Source organism: Equus quagga, chromosome 14, assembly GCF_021613505.1.
Source record: "Equus quagga isolate Etosha38 chromosome 14, UCLA_HA_Equagga_1.0, whole genome shotgun sequence".
Lineage (NCBI taxonomy): Eukaryota > Metazoa > Chordata > Mammalia > Perissodactyla > Equidae > Equus > Equus quagga.
In genome coordinates, this window is record NC_060280.1 from 24,058,929 (window position 1) to 24,075,633 (window position 16,705).

The following is a 16,705-nucleotide window of genomic DNA, read 5'->3' on the forward strand; positions in this document are numbered from 1 at the left end:
TACTGAGAAGACAGAGTGCAACGGGGAGCAATTTAAAATTTCCATATTCTCTTCACCAAAGGGCTTCATTTTAGGACCATGAGCCTCTGTTAAAAAGTAGAGCCATTCAGGGGCTGGCCCCGTGGCCGAGTGGTTAAGTTCGCGCGCTCCGCTGCAGGCGGCCCAGTGTTTCGTTGGTTCGAATCCTGGGCGCGGACATGGCACTGCTCATCAAACCACGCTGAGGCAGCGTCCCATATGCCACAATTAGATGGACCCACAACAAAGAATATACAACTATGTACTGGGGGGCTTTGGGGAGAAAAAGGAAAAAAATAAAATCTTAAAAAAAAAAAAAAAAAAAAAAAGTAGAGCCATTCAGGGGCCGGCCCTGTGGCTGAGTGGTTAAGTTAGTGTGCTCCACCGTGGCAGACAAGGGTTTCACTGGTTGGAATCCTGGGCGAGGACATGGCACTGCTCATCAAGCCATGCTGAGGTGGTGTCCCACATGCCACAACTAGAAGGACCCACAACTAAAAATACACAATTTTGTACCAGGGGGCTTTGGGGAGAAAAAGGAAAAATAAAATCTTAAAAAAAAAAAAAAGTAGAGCCACTTAATATGCAGATCTTTTTGGTTGTATATGACAATTCAGGTCTTTATTTCCTTGTAAGTAGGTACTTCATCCAGAACTGGAGGACTGGGCATTCCAGTAAATGAGAAGATGTGAATGTCCCTGTAGATTCCTTTTGCAATAATTGCAGAGCACAGATATTAGCTAGCTAGTGACAGCCTCAGTCATTGTAACAATGGGGTGACAGGATAGCAAAGGTCAAAGGGAAAATTTAGAAGATCAACATCCTCAATATTCTGGTGATGAGCACGGAGATATGGATGTGTACATATAGAGAAACACATACACAAACATATACTGGACGTATTCACCTTGGAATTGCTTACCTCAAAAGGTCATCCAAAGATGAGGAAGTTGGGAATTCCTGGGGACAAGCAGGGATGAGAGCAGATACCACTTGACCAATCAGTGCACTCCTTGTTTTTTTTTTAAACTCTGAACTTTGTTGGGGGAAGAGTTTTGAATAAAAATATCAAAACACATGGGGGTTCCCAACACGTCCTGAATGAACTTCCATTGCAGAAATAATTCCCCTCCTATCTCACTGAAGGTGGAGAACAGGCTTTCCCCATAATCCTGTGAACTTTCACTTCACTGCAAAATTAAGGCTGACCAGGGTACAGAAAATATCTACACCTATCTTAAGAAATTCCACAATTGTACATCTGACTCTTACTGTATCATTGTGAATAATAACTTTTTAAAGTTGGGTAAAGAGAGCCCAAATTGAAATTCGATTCTGTAACACAGAATTAATGCAGAAAAAAAGAAATGAAAGAAAGACCATGAGGCTAAGTAGAAACACTTATTTAAAATAAGCTAAAATTTAAAACAATTATAATCCTTTAAGTTACTGTATTTCGTTAAAAATGTCAAGGATAATAATGTTGAAAGTAAACTAATATGAGTTCTTAAAATCATTCATTACAGTTACAGTGAGAAGGTGGCAAAAATGATAGACACCATGTTGGATTATTGATTATGTACTGGAAATGCTGGAAGTTACTGAAAACATTCGTTTCTTTAATTTTTATAATATTGCATTCAGTAAAGTTCATATTTTCTTACAACTAAGAAACAGAATCCTATAGATTTTAGTTTACTTGCTAACGGCATTATGTAGTAACACCAGAATTATAATAAAATTCTAACTGTGATACAAACACACCCACACATACGCTTATGTATCACAGGCAGAGCTGGAGTAGTCTTGACAGCAATACACTGGTATCTGGGACCTGAAAAACGAGACTTCGGTGAAAAGAATCCTGGTGTCCCTGAAAACACAAACCTGTTTCATGAGACACTGACAGAGCCCATAATTTTCAGCAATTAATATAGCAAGTATTAATTATTAAGATAGACACACAAGTGCTTTATACTTAATGACATTTATCTACTCACAATGACCTAAGTATGGTGCAGTTCTTATATCAAGATTATTCTAAGAAAATAAACACAGGACTTAAGTATATCATTTAAGTTTACACTGCTAGTATATGGAGAGTCAGGACTTGAACTCAGACACTCTGGACACAAAACTTCCACTCTTAGTACATAGTATTTATTATATTTTCTCCTTATGTCCTTGATGAACAAGGGGCACCGTGGGTAAACCAACACATCACTACGGACTCATTCTTTTGCAGATAACTCATATGCAAGGTCTTTGATAATGTCAAAATTGTTGAAAAGCTTTCCCACATCTTCTCAGTCAGTGGTAGAGGAAGTTAAGCAGTCAAATTTGTCAGAGGTATTACCTCAATACTTATTTTTCTTTAGGAGGCATCAGTCATTTTTCCTTGAGAGTATTAAAATGAGTTAAAACTATCTCCTAGTGCCAACATGATATTGGGAAAAATAAGATACAATGCAAACTGTACATCCTATTGGTGAATGAGGCACGTTCAAATGGACAAAAGGAAGGCAGTGAGGAAAAGATGATGAGAACAGAGCAAATAAGATGAATGTCTTAGATGCACCCAAACCAAGAGGCACTACAACCTGAGTGACATTGTAAGAAGGTTCAAGAGCTTGGCAAGCACACAGTCATGGGGGTACCACATGTCATACAATTGAAATATGGGAAAACTTCCTGAGAAAAATGACATGAAGAGAATTTATAGATGAGAAACCCGTAGTTTGTGACATTGAAAAATGAGACAGTGCCAGCCTTATAGTCTAGGAAAATTCCAACACGAAGGGGAGGAATAGTCAGGGAAAGGGTTAAGATCAAGGGATCTGAGGAGGAAGAGTTCTCAAAAGCATTATATTCAGAGTGATTCCGTAATCCTATAACCCAGTAACCATGTTTAGGTTGGTATCTAGTGTAACTATTTTGATAATTTTTACCTTGTTTAGATGAAACCTTCAAGTTGAATCCAGAATATATTCTACTGTATACCCCCAGGATCCAGGCAGTTTTCCCTGACACATCTACCTCCCAGTAATGTTTCCCTGAATTGATAACCAGGGAGCCCAGAAAACCACAATCATCATCATTTCCGTTCTCATATGTATTTTCCGTTGGTGTCACTTGAAAACCATAAAGATCATAATTGTAACCCCGATGCGCTTGTATGTTTGGTTTCACTTGTCCCCGGTACGCAGAAATGGAAACAGTTGATTTAGACTTGACAGGATCCAGTGTCATGTGAACTGTAGAAAAATTACAAAGTTGAGTTAGACATATGATGTAGCTTTATCATACGTCATAAATGTATGACACTGTGAGAGGGATCTTGAAAATAACTTGAGTGGGAATTGGGAAGAACTTTGTTTTCTCCTTGGGGAGATATATAACACTGCAGAAACATAATATATATGTCTGTGTTAGAGGGGAAATGTGGCTGTTAAACATGAGATCTACTAGAAAATGCACAGTCTGAAAATGAAGAGAACAGGGTAGCATGATGATACTGTGAATTCTACTTACCCCAGTAGCGCCGCATGTCTGTGAGCTCTGAAATTACAAAAATCAGTAATATTAAATATAAGGAAAGGATTCAGCACTGAAAACTATCTCCTCTCCACGTTAAGGGAAGGATTGAGGACTATGTTAAGATAGTGAACTGATGAATGAGAGGATGAACCAAACACTTGGCCACTCTCCATTAAATTTGACCATATAATCAGCACATGATATCCATCCTTGTTTGTCTCTTCTATCCACACCTAGAAATTGTACCGTCTTCCCCATTTATCCCTGCTGTCACAAGATTCCCACAGCCACCCACTTGCTCTAGCATTCCTCACCATTAAACACTCTCAAGATTCCTCTTGGATCAGGAGCTCGGAACACTCTCCTTTGTTTCATAGGAAGAGGTTTTGGCTGCCTCAGAGTCAAGGTCTCACTCCTAGGGATGACAAAAGTTGACACACACATCTCTGACATTTTGTCCCTCTAAAACCATTGACTTCCTATCTTTTTACCCACTGATTCACTTGAACCTTCTTTCCTGAGGGTCTGAGAAAGGAGATAGTAGAGTGCCGACCTGGGAAGCAGAAAAAATGTGTTATGTGCACCTTCTCATTTACTCTCTGTGTGACCTTGGGAAGATCTTGACCTCTCAGGAACAGATTCTTCCTTTCAAATAATATCATTAACCTCTCTCTCCCTACTTCCTAGAAATGATATGAAATGATATGAATGAATAGATCTAACAGACAAAACAAAATATTGTTACTTAAAAAAGATTAATGTGTGGAAAAGCAACTGCATGGATGTGGCTTCCCAAGGACATGCCCAGAAAATGAGGTTGCAGAACATGGTTACTGGGTGCTTGAAACGTATCAAGTGGGGGAATGCTGTCTAGAGACAAAGATCTTCATGGTCTGCTCCCTAGTATGGAGGCCCTTGGAATGGCATCTGAGATTTCAGGTTCTCAGGGAACAATTACAAACACTTGGAAACCAAACTAAATGAACATCAAACTAATAGTGGTCTAAATTTCATATGTCTGGAAAGAGCCTGATGCTGCCATGTAGGTGTGCAAATTTACACACGAGGATGATGCCTTTCCATTCTGGCTTCCAAAGTATGGGACCAAGACAGATCAATTGTTTGCACCCGGGCCAAAAGATTCTTTGAGATTCAAATCTGTTTTTGGAAATCTAAACAGAACCATATAGAAGGATTTGGTCTCTTTAATTCCAAGGGCAGAATTTTAAATATAAAAGAGGTGTCTCCTATTCTAGGTGCTTGGAAAATAGGGAATACAGGAGTTTCTCAGGAGAGGTCAAGTGTCTAGGAAATATGGGAACCTGAGTGAGATACATACATGCAAGGTGAAAAATTTAGAAAGTCACAGGGGTCTCATACTGCAATACCTTCTCCGTAACACTACTACTGACCCAAACTCTGCAACTTCTCACCACCTAAATTCCCTACCACAGGATCTGGTACATTCTCAGTAGTTAGAGAACAGTCAAGCCATGATTTACGAACAGAAATTTACAATAAAACTCCACCCAAATTTTCTTTCCCTGAGCATTATGTAATCCTATTTGAACATCAGATAATTCTAATGGTTTTAAACCTCTCTTCACAGCAAGAAAGGACCATCTCTGGTCTCCCTCACATACCTTTTCATGATGCCACTCACATCCTAGGGAGAAAAGAGGAAACATGAGTCAAGAAGTGATACACTCTCCCCACTTACAAATCTTCATCACATCTCCACCAACACTTGGTGTGGTGGGAATAGAGATGGTCCCAATGTGAGGGCCAAAAAGTGAAGAAAACACCCAGAGCAATCATTCCTGAAGGCTCTTGAGAGGCTGCCACATTTCCTTAAAGTTAGAATCTGGTTTTACCCTGGTGGAAGTGCAGCATGAGGTTTCCAGATTCTGGAGATGAGACATATTTATGAGGAAAGCAAGAGATCCATAATTTTCTTCCTAAATGCATAAGGCTCCTCATGAGATGATTTGAACAATCCATCGTTTTTTCATTTATTCAATGGAAATGTAAAGTGATATAATTGTCAAGTGTTATGCAGGGTTTTGAGGATCAACGATGATATATATTATGATAAATAATCATAATATTCCTCAAGAAGTTTGCATGGATTTTGCTGAGGGGACAAGAAAACAAATGTATTACTGCAGGCATTTCTCAAATGACTCTTTTCTCATTTTATACATGATCTAAAAGTGACCTCATCTACTCCCTTCAATTCAACACACACATGTGCAGTTGATTCCCAACTGTTTATTCTTACTCAATTTTGCCTCTGAAATGCGGGTTAATATAGTCAGTAGAAAAAAGCCACAGGAGACAGTGACTTAGGATATCTAATAGGTAACTTTCTATTCATCAGCCAAATTGTCTCCTCTCTTATACGTCATTGTCCATAATGTTACTAATATACACTTGGTCACTGTGGTAAAAACTACAATATTTACCCTGCACATCAGTCTCCACCAAGCTGGTTTAATACACATCCTTAGGAGTTCTAGCCATCTAATCTTCCTTATTATCACAGACATTTTTGTCTGTTTTTGTTGTTTGTTTGCTGAGGAAGATTAACTCTGAATTAACATCTGTGCCAATTTCCTCTATTTTCTATGTGGGTTGCTGCCACAGCATGCTGATGAGTGGTATAGGTCCATGCCCAGGGTCCAATCCCACAAATCTGGGCTGCCGATGCAGTGTGCACCAAACTTAACTACTCGGCTACAGGGCCAGCCACACAGATATTGCTTTATTTATTTGAACAGATATGTACCAATGTATTTGGTCTCTTTTACCTAAGGCTTACTTCCTCTATGTCATCAAAAACTAGGCCAAGGTCTGGGTCTACACATGCCATGAAAATGGTTTTGGTCTCTGTGTTAGGGTTTTTTTGTTGTAATATGACAAAAGCCAAATAAAACTAGATGAACTAGAGAAAGGGATTTTGGGGGGCAGTTATAGATTTAGACAAAGTTAATTTTGAAGCTCAAACGTCGTCATCAGGATCTAGTCTATGTCTTTCTCTAAGCTCTATTTATTCTCTTTATATTGACTTTATTTTCAGTTCATGAAGGAAATATTCATCTCTGATATAAACGTCAGAAGAAAAGATACCTTCTCTTCCCAGTTATCGCAAAAAACTCTGAGATCTGCATGGCATTTTCTGAGCTGGATCAGGTACCCATATTAACAGCATCACTGCATTGTTGCTAGAAAGCAATTAAGCTGTGTGGGAGGCAAATTCCTATATTTTACTGCAACTAAGTTTGTTTTACTCTGAAGTATGTCATGATAGGATAGGATGCATATTATAAGCACCAAAGCAAACACTAGGAAAATACCAAAAAAATGCACAAAGGAAACAAGTTAAGGAGAGAGGGAAGAATAAAATCTGGAGACACATAGAAAGCAAATAGCAAACTCCAGAGTTTAAACACAACAGTATCAATAATTGCATTAAATATCCTGGTCTGAATACTCCAATGAAAAGGCAGAGGTTGTAGGACTGGATCAAAAGCAAGATTCAATTATTGCTCTCTGCAAGAGACATATTTTGGATTCAAAGACAGGAATAAGGGAAAATGTAAAAATATAGTAAAATATATACCATAAAGTAGTAACCATAAAATTGCTTGTGTGTATATTAAATTAGACTAAATAGACTTTAAGAAAGTAAATATTATGAGACAATGAGAAGGGAATTTCATAATGATAAAAGGTCAAGTGCATCAAGAAGACATAACAATAATAAATGTGCATACACCGAACAACAGAGCTTCAAAATACACAAAATGAAATCGAAAAGAAAAACAGACAATTAAATAATAACAGATAGAGATTTCAATACTTCTCCTTCTCAATACCTAAGAGAATTGCTTGTATAAAAACTATAAAGAATTAGAAGACACAGACTATAGTCTCAACCAACTTACTGGAATTGACATCTTTCAAACTATTTCACGCAATGAAGGCAGAATATACATTCTCTTAAATTCACATAGAAAAAATTCTACATACAATATTTTAAGTCATAAAAAAGCTCTACATGGGCTGGCCCAGTGGCATAGTGGTTAAGTTCACGTGCTCTGCTTCAGCAGTCCTGGGGTTCACAAGTTTGGATTCCGGGCATGAACCTACAGACAACTCATCAAGCCATGCTGTAGTGGCGTTCCACATACAAACAACAGAGGAATATTGGCACAGATGCTAGCTCAAAGCCAATCTTCCTCACTAACAACAACAATAAAATAGTTCAATATATTTAAAAGATTGAAGTAATAAAATATATGTTCTCTGATTTCTGAGGAATTAAATTTGAAATCCACAGTAGAAGAAAAATTAAGAAATCACTAAATATTTTCTAAACAAAACACTTTCAAGTGTCCCAAGGGTTAACAGAAAAACAACAAAGTTGAACTGAGTGAAAATAAAAACTAAATAATCAAAATGTATAAAATACAACTAGAGCACTGCGTTTGTAGTTAAACACTATATCAAAAAAGACAGTTTCAAATCACTGATCTAAGATCCACTTTTAAAAAAAAACAGAAAAGGAACAGCAAACTAAACCCAACACACACACAGAGGCATACCTTCATATATACACACAAACACACAATGAAGAGATTAAAGATGGGAGAAGAAATAAATGCTATCTAAAGTTTAAAAAAATAGATAAAAAATCATGAAATAATAAAGTTTGTTCTTGAAAAACATCAACAAAATTGAGCAAACATTACTAAACTCACCACAAAAATAAAAGTGAAAAACAAATCACCAAAATCAGGAATAAAAGAGGGAACATTATGGTGAGTGCTGTTGAAATCAGAAGGTTTATAAAGGATTATTATGATTAACTATATGAATACAAAGCAGACAACTTAGACAGAATGGAAAAAGTCTTACAGAGATATGAGTTACCAAAACCTGACTCAAGAACTGTAAAAAATCTAAATAAACTTAATGTATAGAAAAATCATATTTTACAGCTTTCCAAAAAGACAAGCCCAAGGGAGATAGCTTACCTGGTGACTTCTATTGAATATTTAAAGATAAATAAGGTCCGTTCTTCACAATTTTTTTCAAAAAATAAAGAAAAAGTGGGAGAAACTCAACTCATTCTATGAGAGAAAAAACAAAACTCCTGGAATCCGAAGTGCATTTGTTCATCTGCAACTAAGCTGGCTCATAAAGAGGCACCTAAAAAATGCCTCATATAGACCACAGATAATAGGGGCCTATGGAATATCACTGGAAAAGAAGTATCTTCTTTCAAATGAAAAATGTTTGCACTGCACCTGATAAATTAATAAAAATTATGTTTTTCCCTGTTATTCAAGCATTCAATTACTCCTATAACTTCTAAAATACAAACAGGGAAGGGATACTGAAGGGCCCAAGGAACCTTCATGACATCACCAGAAAGAACCCAACAATAGAGAGGAGAAGGAAACTAGGCTTCATTCTTCCCAGATCTCAGAGGCCAGGGCTTCTTCCCAATTCTTACCTGCAGCATCTCCAGTGTTGACCCCTGCAACCGACGTTCCACATCTGAGATGAGAGTTGTCATCAACTGCCTCTGCTCCACCAGCTCCTTCTCAGACTCAGCCAGGTTCTGTAGAATAGTTCCCTCTTCACTCGCCAGCTTGTGCAGCTCCTTCTGCTCCTCAGAGTCCAGGATGCCTCTCATTTGGTTAAACTCAGCCTGGACACTTTGTCTCTCGTTTTGTATTTGATTCTTCAGAAATGAGAAAGAGAGAAATATACTCAGGCTCTTAGGTAAAGATTGGGAGCCAAAAAAAAGAAATATTTTCTTTGGGAAATTTTCACAAGGAAGTGACTTAGAAGCAGGGGAGCAATGCTCGAAGAAGCTGATTTTCCTAATATTTTTTCTTCAGCATATTCCATAATAATGCTCACAAATCTGCGTTATTGAGGTCAACTCTGAGCCAAAGTGGATACCTGGGTGTGGCTGAGTTTTCACACAGCTGTCCAGGAAAGTCAAACCTCCTTGCATTACTCCTGACACCCACCCCTAGACTCTGCCCAAAGTTGAACACTGAGGACAGAACCAAGAGCCATTGCCAAAAGTCATCCCCCAGAAGAGTCAAAGGCTCAAAACCATGACAGGAAAGAAACAGAATTCACTCGCCATCCTGATTGGAGAGTCCATCTAAGTAAATACCTCCCTCCTGGTATCCATGTCCATTAGGGACATGTTCACTTTTCAACCCCCAACCCTGTCACAGAAAGGATAAAGAGGACTAATCAAATGAATTTTGGACATATCATCTGTCAGGAAACAAAGAGGAGGGAGAGTCTTGGGAGTGACACCCAAGGTCCTGCCCAGATTTCACTCTAACTCCCTCAGGAAGTGTCTCCTCTTACCTTCCAGGAAGTTCTCTTTTCTCTGATGTCAGCTTCCAACTCCTCAGCTTCCCGCTGCCCCGCCCTTAGCCTCTGCAGAGTTTCCTGAAGCTTCTTCTGTAAGAGAGGAACCAAAGCAGAGTCAAGCACTGGGCTTTCTCAGCATAAAATCATAGGATAAATGGGGAAGAAATCAGGCTGTTCCCCAGAGAGACTAGAGTTTACAGGAACTGTGAGAACAGCTGTTTAGAATCTATGACTTGGAAGAGAACCTGAGGTGGTGAATGTGTTCTTTAAGACTCAGGTGGTGGAAGTCAGCATTCCCTTTCCAAGAGAAGATTGATTCTCTTTGTCCTAGAAGAAGAAACTTGACCCTAAGGGAAGGAAAGAACTTATATCTCAATCCACCCAGTTCCTCTGTTAACCGTCCTATCAAAGGGATAATGAGAGCTATTCTTGGGCACCGAATCTCCACCTACTAGCACAAGGTACAAAAATATCTACTTCTGGTTAAGAGTCTGTATTGTAGGCTTATCCTTTTGTAATTGGAAGGAATGCACAGAAATGGCTTTCAGGCCTTGGAAGGTGAGTTTAGGAAGAAAAGACATCACAGGCCTCAGGGCTATAGTGACAAGGTCATTAAAGTGGAATACAAAGTGTGGAGATTTCTCATGAAGTATCACTCTCTGCCCTCTCTTTTCTCCATCCTGGTCTCTTACCTGATATTCCTGGGCAACTTCGTCCATGAGGAATGTGTGGTGACGACGGTGCTCCTGAGACCGCTCACAAAGCCAGCAAATGACCTTCCCATCCTCCTTACAGAAGAGCCGGAGTTTCTCTTCATGGTGCACACAGAGATCTCTCTTCTGCCCCTCTTCTGGGCTCAACTTGACCTCCTTGAGCCTCTCCACTATGTTGGCCACATGCCGATTAGGCCGCATGTTAACAGGTTGGTAAGTGATTCTGCACACGGGGCAGCTGCCCTCTCCTCCTTGGTCGATCTTGGACTCTTTGTTTTTTGTGGTGATGCAGGCTTGGCAGAAGCTGTGGCCACAGTCTAGGCTCAGGGGTTCTGTCAGGAGCTCCAGGCAGATGGGGCAGGTCACCTCCTCCTTTATGTTCACCAGGATTCCTGAAGCCATCACAGATGCTCCCCTGTCCTATTTGACTGACTTCTGAGGCTCCTCTACTCACAGATCTCTGCATGATTGGGAATGTGGAAAGGGACAAAAATACAAAGTTAAGAATAAAATGATACCAGCTGTGTAGAAACCAAGGACAAGCCAAGACCAAAATATTGAAGGACAAAAAGAAAAGGTAGAGAAACAAAGAAGCTTGTTGACCTGGTAAAAAGGACTTTTTATAGTAATTTCAAACACTTTATTCCAATTCAAACCATAGGAGAAATTCCATCCTTATCCGTGCAATGATTGGTATTTTCCTTTAATTTCGCTGAATGAAAGGATGATCTGAAGACTTTTCTACCAAGATCCTTGTGTGACACACCATCTATCCTGCTTGTTCTTTCCCAGGCCAAAAGCACATCCTCAACGGTAAGAGCCCCAAACCACTTATGCCTCTGGGGTTTCACACTTGCTCTCTGCTCTAAGCATGGAATGCTGCCCCTGATATCAGTATGACTCTCACTTATCCTTAAGTGAACTCTCTCTAGACCTGTTCTCATATCTGAAAAACTTGCTCTAACTTATTTATAATGTAACCATTGCCATCACTTGCTATACATTTGTGATTTTTCATATAATCATATGACAATGTATGTGTGTACATGATAAGATCAAACCCTTTATCAGATGTGTAAATAGAGATAATGAGTGACTCACAAAGGTTATTTATCTTCAATTCACGGAGTTGGAATGAACCTAATCTTTGGGGTCCTACTTCAGAGGTCTGGCTCCTCCTACTCCACAGAGTTTTTCAAACTCGAACAAAGGAAACTTCACGGATTCAATTAAAACCCAGAAGAATGGGGCCTGTGGAAGTGAAGAAATGCAGACTAGTTTGGAGTTTCTGGGGAGCCTTGTGTTTATAAATGGAGAGATTTTCAACTTGACCTGGAAATATGCCAAGGACATTGATAAGAGCCTAAATGTGTGTGTGGATGTGGATAGTAGAGAGGGAGATGGTATGGATATCCTCAAAGGGTCACACATGTTGTACCTGCAACAATAAAAACACAGGTGAAATGAATTTGAATCTTCAGAAAGAAGGCTCAAAATCTTTGTCAACATAAATCAACAAATTATCATTGATGATGAATTATGTTAGCATATTTAGCTCTGCACTTGGGGTGTGAAATGTTAGATCGATCCAAAGTGGAAGTGAGGAGATCAGTTAGCAGGCATGCACATTGAGGGACAAGGTGATGAAGGGAATGAAGAGTACCAAATGAGTGAGAGACAAGATAAGGTAGAAGGATAGGACTGCGACTTATTTGGATATGTGGGAACAAAGGGTTTCCATCAGGTTCAAGTTCTTTCTTCTTATAAATATGATATTGGCTTACACTTCTCCTAGTAAGTTTTTTTTATTTCTTTCTTTCTAGGAAACCTACTGGGTTACAATAAAGTGGAAGTTCAGCTGCCTTGATGGTATAAATGGCTCAGTGTATAAAGTGATTTGTGCTGGGAAGACCTTAAGTATATGGCCCGATGTATAAAATAATTTCTACTAGGAAGACTTTATATAGACCTTAAAAGCCAGTGGTAAGCACAGACTTCATTTTTCACAAGTGAATGTGACTCTTATAATCAAATATGTCTCTTTTAGGGCTCTGGAAGCTATGCTCATGGGCTGTCACAAGGTAATCAGTGCTTTGTAGTCCTAGGCTTATCTAACCTAGTTTTACAGACATTCACCTAGTTTGGCTTCTTATAAGGCTGAGATGACAGAGATAAAGCACTTCCTGTACCACTCTATTATCCATCACTGAGAACTCACCAGAGGCAGCCATGTAGGCATGCTGTGACTGCTGTCCGGTATCCCCCAGGTAATCTATGTGAACCTGGCAATTTATGTATTATTAGGTCACATAGATGGAAATGGTCATCCAGATTGCAAACTGCTGCTGCTAATCAGTCAGAGGGGGGATCACAGAATGGCAGCACTGTTATGCTTATTCTCTGCCCTGCGCTCAATATGGCCCTGTGGCCACCGTCTAGGATTAGGAATTCTGTCAGGAGCTCCAGGCAAATGGAGCTGTGAGGCAATAAACAATGAAGAGGAGATCTCAGTAGATATTAACATCTTGATAGTTTCCAAAGTTTGATGGTAAAAGAAAACTCTCCAGCATGAGACAACCAATAAATTTTCCCTTCGCTATGCACAAGGGAGGGAAAAGCTATAAAGGCTGCATGGAGACAAAGTTAGACATTCTGAACGTATCTACTTGTGCAACACACATCATACATGAAGGGAACCTGATAAAGAATGAGGCTGAAGGTGAAGTAGAAGTATAATACAGCTAATAGTACAGATACTGAAAATAGTTCAAAGGTCTTATGCGGTTAGACCCTGGCTGCAGAGACCATGGCTTAGATCAGAATTTGATGAATAGCAAGATCAGAGATAGTTATCACACCAGGGGTAGATATTACATGATAATGCCTACACCTGTTTATGACTCAAGCTGTGTTGCAAACATGGGGGGCAGGCCTAAAATTATTTCTCATCCTGTTCAAGATCTAACCAATGCATCAAGAGCCTATAGTGCAGGAAGGAGCAGAGCATGCTCTCCACAGTGGGATTAGAAAATTATTTTCATAATGGCCTACAAGGAGCTAACGTCAAGGCAGCTGCCACAATGGACACAGAAGGGCAATGTGCAGAGAAGCTAGAGTCCTCTCCCTTGGAAGATGACCCCACCTCTACCTAAGCAGTGTCCCAAGGGCTCAACAGCAATCAGGGAGATAGCTACGGGAACGTGAGCGGGGTCTAACTGATAGAACTCCCAGGTCGGTTGGCTGATATAGGTGTCAGGTGATTGTACCTTACACATCGGTCTTCTGACATCTGAGCTCATTAGAATACAAACTCAAAATGTTCCACAGATGCCAGCTAAGAACAAGTGAAAAAAGACATTAACTATGTAAAATTCCAAACAATAAGGATATGGACAGAATTTCCTTGTTTTGTCACTGAAACTAAAAACTGTTTCTGTAACCATGATGAAACTGCAAATTACTGATGTTAAATGGAAAGAGTCACTTTTCCTAAATGAAATGTAAAGATAAATCTGCTATGTTTTATTTGCCAAGTAGTCATCTAATACTGGTTAATATAAACTTCTTGTAATCCCAACAAATTAAACATTGGAGCAGAAAAGTAACAAATCAATCCTAAATTCCCATGATAACTGTCATGACAAAGGTATACTGTACAAGATCAGAAGACAGTTGCCTGACACTGACTTATGGCTGACGCGGGGCCAAGAATGTGCAGAAGAGGTGACAATCTCCAAAGTCAACTTGGATAAATTAAGATTGGGTCACATGATGGGAAGTCAGAGGGAGAAAAGGGATTTGACTGGTGTCCTCCGTATGCCTGAGAAAGATGGGTGTAGATATATCTTCTTCAGGAGGTGAAAGTGAACACAGAGACTTCCACACTCTAACTTCCTTCCCTCATGGGTCTCAGGATCTTGTTGTCATACTACTTCTTCTGACATCTTCTTATATCATTAACATCAATCAAGTAACTCCTTTTGTTTATTAAAGTTGGAAAAGATACTACTTCTGGACATTCTACCTACATTTTCCTCTTGCTCCTGATCTCTCATCTGAGTTTTGTTTCTTTGTGACAGATGTGGCTCATGGAGAAGGATGAGCAAGGTTAGTGATTTTTAAAGGAACTGCACCAATTTCCTGTGTCTGGACAAGTGAATCCATGCCAGGTGTCACTCTGTCATGGTTCCTATGCACAGACAGGCCTAGCTGAGAATTTATCTATAGAGTCATGCAGAAATACTAGATTGCTCCACTGATAGACATTAAACTGCTAGGATGCAAAGATCCCTCTGCCTGCTCCTGTTGTTGGGGGAAGGGACTTTCTGCTTCTGGTAAAGCCAGGAGTCTGCCTCTCCTTAGCAAGGTACAATTCAAAACTATAGAACAGGGAGGAGACAGAGATAAATTCAGCTTGGAGAAATAACAGTCTCTCCATGAAACAAAGAAAGTTTTTCACTTTTACAAATTCCTCTTCTACCTTTTTTTTGTTTTTGGTGAGGAAGATAGGCCCTGAGCCAACATCTGTTGCCAACCCTCCTCTTTTTGCTTGAGGAAGAGTGTCACTGAGCTAACATCTGTGCCAATCTTCCTCTACTTTATGTGGGATGCCACCACAGTGTGGCTTGAGGAGCTGTGCTAGGTCCACACCCAGGATCCCAAACTGCAAACGCCAGGCTGATAAAGTGGAGTGGGTGAACTTACCCACTATGTAACTGGGCGGGCCCCAAATTTCCCTTCTTTTAAGGGCACATTTATCCCAGACTGTACTTCAGTCAGCACTTTCAGCAGGAAGCCTGTGACCTGGATCTTCATCCTGCTTCAGAACAGCTCCCTGTAGGTAAATTAAACTCACCCAAGCAAATTTAGATTTTTACTCTGAACTCACCCCAACTCTGCCTTCTACAAACTACTCAACAAACCTTCAGACACCAATGGAGAAGTTCTGTTTCCTCGGAGGTGAGTGAAGGCAGGTCGCCGGCAGACACGGTCAGGATTCACTCGGCAAACCAGGGTCCTGATCTTCAGGAAGAGAGCCCAAGGAGCCAAGTGAAAATGAAAGTTGAATTCTTAGCAGAGTGCACTTAAAAGGAGAAGAGAAGCTATGGACCAATGAGAGGCCTCCATACAGGGCCCTTGGGAAATGACAAGGTTTATGCCTGAGCCAAATGAGTCCATGAGTGCTTTCTCATTCCTCTCTCAGTTCTAGTCCGCGAAGCTCTTCAAGGTAATTCTATCTTTGGAGCACTAGACTTACTTAGGCAATAGAATTTCACACACACACCCCTGCTCTTACAAATGAGCTGTTATGAGAGGGGAATACTCTACCTCCTTTGCTACAGAGCAGACAATTATTGGCCAAGTAGCCCATTATTTCTATTTCTCTTACCTTTAAGTAAGTTGGGAAAGAGTCGGAAATAAAAATGCCAAAAGACACAGGGACACCAGCCTGTACTTCAGGAACACTCGGTGCTGCAGCATCTGCCCTGCTGTCCCACTGCGGGAGAACAGGCTTTCCTTCATTCCTGAGGACTGCTGTAGCCTTTCAGCTCACTGGAAAGAGTCTGGCTGACCAGGAAAGGGAAACACTGACCTTGACCATTGCTGACAGAGCCCATGACCAAAGTTCTGACCCTTCCTCTATCACTGTAGTAATAATGGGAATCAGCAACCTGAGAATGAAGATTGATCTTGGTAAATACAGAAAAGGTTTTCCATTGATAGAAAATTACTGTGGAAGTAGAAAAGAACATCAAATCAACTTGTACCTAGTATAGTCATTTAGATTAAAGAGGCTGTTCGAGTAATTAAGGTAAAAAACAGGCTAAGTAACTTTGAAAATGATAAAACCTACTTTTCTAGTGAAGAAAAGTTTATTATGTGCACAAAACAGTATTGTTAACTAAAGTCATGTACCATATAACAACGTTTCAGTCAATGATTAACCAAACATATGACGGTGGTCCCGTAAGATTAGTACCATAGAGCCTAGGTGTGTAGTAGGTTACTATCTAGGTTTGTGTAAGTGC

General features: G+C 39.9%; 1 protein-coding gene across 1 annotated transcript in view; it reads right to left on the bottom strand.

Moving 5' to 3' along the window:
- Nucleotides 1-2,162: 2,162 nt before the first annotated feature.
- The window catches only part of LOC124252586 (tripartite motif-containing protein 5-like), a 61,096-nt gene continuing 46,553 nt past the window's right edge, over nucleotides 2,163-16,705 (bottom strand). The window contains exons 11-17 of the mRNA XM_046686255.1: nucleotides 10,656-11,091; nucleotides 9,958-10,053; nucleotides 9,077-9,307; nucleotides 5,199-5,221; nucleotides 3,870-3,970; nucleotides 3,550-3,576; nucleotides 2,163-3,272 (exon numbers count right to left, since the gene is read on the bottom strand). Of these exons, the coding sequence (XP_046542211.1) occupies nucleotides 2,641-3,272; nucleotides 3,550-3,576; nucleotides 3,870-3,970; nucleotides 5,199-5,221; nucleotides 9,077-9,307; nucleotides 9,958-10,053; nucleotides 10,656-11,091 (1,546 nt within the window). The 3' untranslated portion in view covers nucleotides 2,163-2,640. The remainder of the gene's footprint in view (nucleotides 3,273-3,549; nucleotides 3,577-3,869; nucleotides 3,971-5,198; nucleotides 5,222-9,076; nucleotides 9,308-9,957; nucleotides 10,054-10,655; nucleotides 11,092-16,705) is intronic.